The following is a 1,765-nucleotide window of genomic DNA, read 5'->3' as shown; positions in this document are numbered from 1 at the left end:
AGGAGCAGCGCCCCCTCCCGGGCTGGCAGCGGGAGCGGGCCCCGCTCGGAGCCGAGCCCTCCCGTGTAAACAGACACACGCTGCGGGGCTTCGAGGCTTTTATGGCAACAGGGAACCGGGGTTCGGGCTACAGAAGGGGGAGAGGGGAATGGGGCACCGGGCAGTGGTTGCTCGGGGATTCTCGGTAGGAGCTACGGGGGTTGGGGAGCGTGGGAACCTGCTCTGGGATCTGCTCTAGGTCAGGTCTGGATGTTGGGTTCTGCTTTGTACTGGGTTTGGGACATAGGGAGCTGGTTCGTGCTGGATTTGGGATGTGCGGATCTGCTTTCTGCTGGGTCTTGGATGCTGGGCTTGGCTTTGGGACAGGTCTGGATGTTGGGATCTGCTTTGTGCTGGATTTGGGACATGAGGATCTGCTTCATGTCGGATCTCAGGCTCTGGGTAAGGTCTGGACGTTGGATCTCCTTTGTGCTATCTGGGACATGGGGACCTGCTTTGTGCTGGGTCTTGGATGCTGGACTCAGCTTTGTGTCAAGTCTGGACACTGAGATCTACTTTAGGCTAGATTTGGGAGGTGGGGGCCTGGTTTGCACTGGGTCTGGGATGCTGGACTCAGCTTTGGGTCAAGTCTGGACGTTGGGATCTGCTTTAGGCTGGATTTAGGATGTGGGGATCTGCTTCATGTTGGATCTTGGTCTCTGCTTTGTGTCAGGTCAGGATGTTGGGATCTGCTTTGGGTCAGATTTGGGACACCAGGATCTGCTCCACAATGAATTCATGACACTGGGATCTGCTTTGTGTTGGAACTGGGGCCCTGTGTCCTGGCATGCACCAGACCCCAATGAGAACAGGGGCCACCCCCTTGTCTGAGCAGTGCCAAACACCGCAGGGCAGCACCTAGAGGCAGTGTGTCTGTCCATCACAACTCAGCGTGGTACTGCTCCGCCTTGAAGACCTCACTGGGCTGCATGAAGATGCCTTCCATCACCTTCCAGTAGTTATTCTGGCTGGAGGTGGCCATGCCGTGCACCTCCTTCTGCCCATGGATGGGCCGCCCGTACTGCTCCCCCGTCACCGAGAGGAAGACGTCGGTGGAGGTGTGCTGGAAGCGCACCTCGCTGTCCCGCGACCAGTAGCTCCCACTGCACACCACTGTCCAGTCGTCCAGGTAGTCACCCTCGCCATCCTCCCCGAATGCGCTCACCTCCTGTGGGTGAAAAAGAGCTTGTTTTAGGGGTGGGATGACAAGTGGGGGGACTTGGGGGTGCTGAGCTCACCCAGAGGGTGAGGAAGAGACTGAGGGAAAGGAGGGACCCGGTTGGGACTGGGGCTTTGTGGGGACTTGGAGGGTCTGGTTGGGACTGGGGTGTTGGGGAGGAAACAGGAGCCCACCTTACGGACCTAAGAACAAGATGGAACTGGGGAGGCTCCATCTGGGACCAGGGAGCAAGGGAGCACTGGGGGGGATGTGGGGGACAAGGGGGACCCAGTCGGGAGTGGGGAACAAGGTGGGACTGGCAGGGACACGGGAGACCCAGTCAGGACCAGGGAACAGGGAAGTGCTGGTGGGCACATGGGGGACCTGGTTTGGACTGGGGAGCAAGATGGAGCTGGTGGGGACAAGTGGGACAGGTAGGACCTGGCAGGGAGAGGGAGAACCTGGTGGCGACCAGAGAACGAGGTGGGGCTGGAAGGACAAGGGGGACGAGAGGGACCTGGCAGGGACGTGGGGAACCCGGTCTGTACTGGAGAGCAAACGGATCTG

The 1,765-nt window shown here is 59.6% G+C and overlaps 1 protein-coding gene across 1 annotated transcript; it reads right to left on the bottom strand.

Annotated features, from left to right (window-relative positions):
- Positions 1-916: 916 nt before the first annotated feature.
- Positions 917-1,207, bottom strand: SDF2 (stromal cell-derived factor 2; the record flags this gene model as incomplete). Its single annotated transcript, XM_010022903.1, has 1 exon — positions 917-1,207. A coding segment is annotated over one exon (288 nt), but the record flags the coding sequence as incomplete, so codon positions are not given.
- Positions 1,208-1,765: the final 558 nt, after the last annotated feature.

The sequence above is a fragment of the Nestor notabilis genome, unplaced genomic scaffold, assembly GCF_000696875.1.
Source record: "Nestor notabilis isolate BGI_N333 unplaced genomic scaffold, ASM69687v1 scaffold26929, whole genome shotgun sequence".
NCBI classification, from domain to species: domain Eukaryota; kingdom Metazoa; phylum Chordata; class Aves; order Psittaciformes; family Psittacidae; genus Nestor; species Nestor notabilis.
Note: the sequence above shows the minus strand (reverse complement) of the source record. Positions and strands in the feature narration are given on the sequence as shown.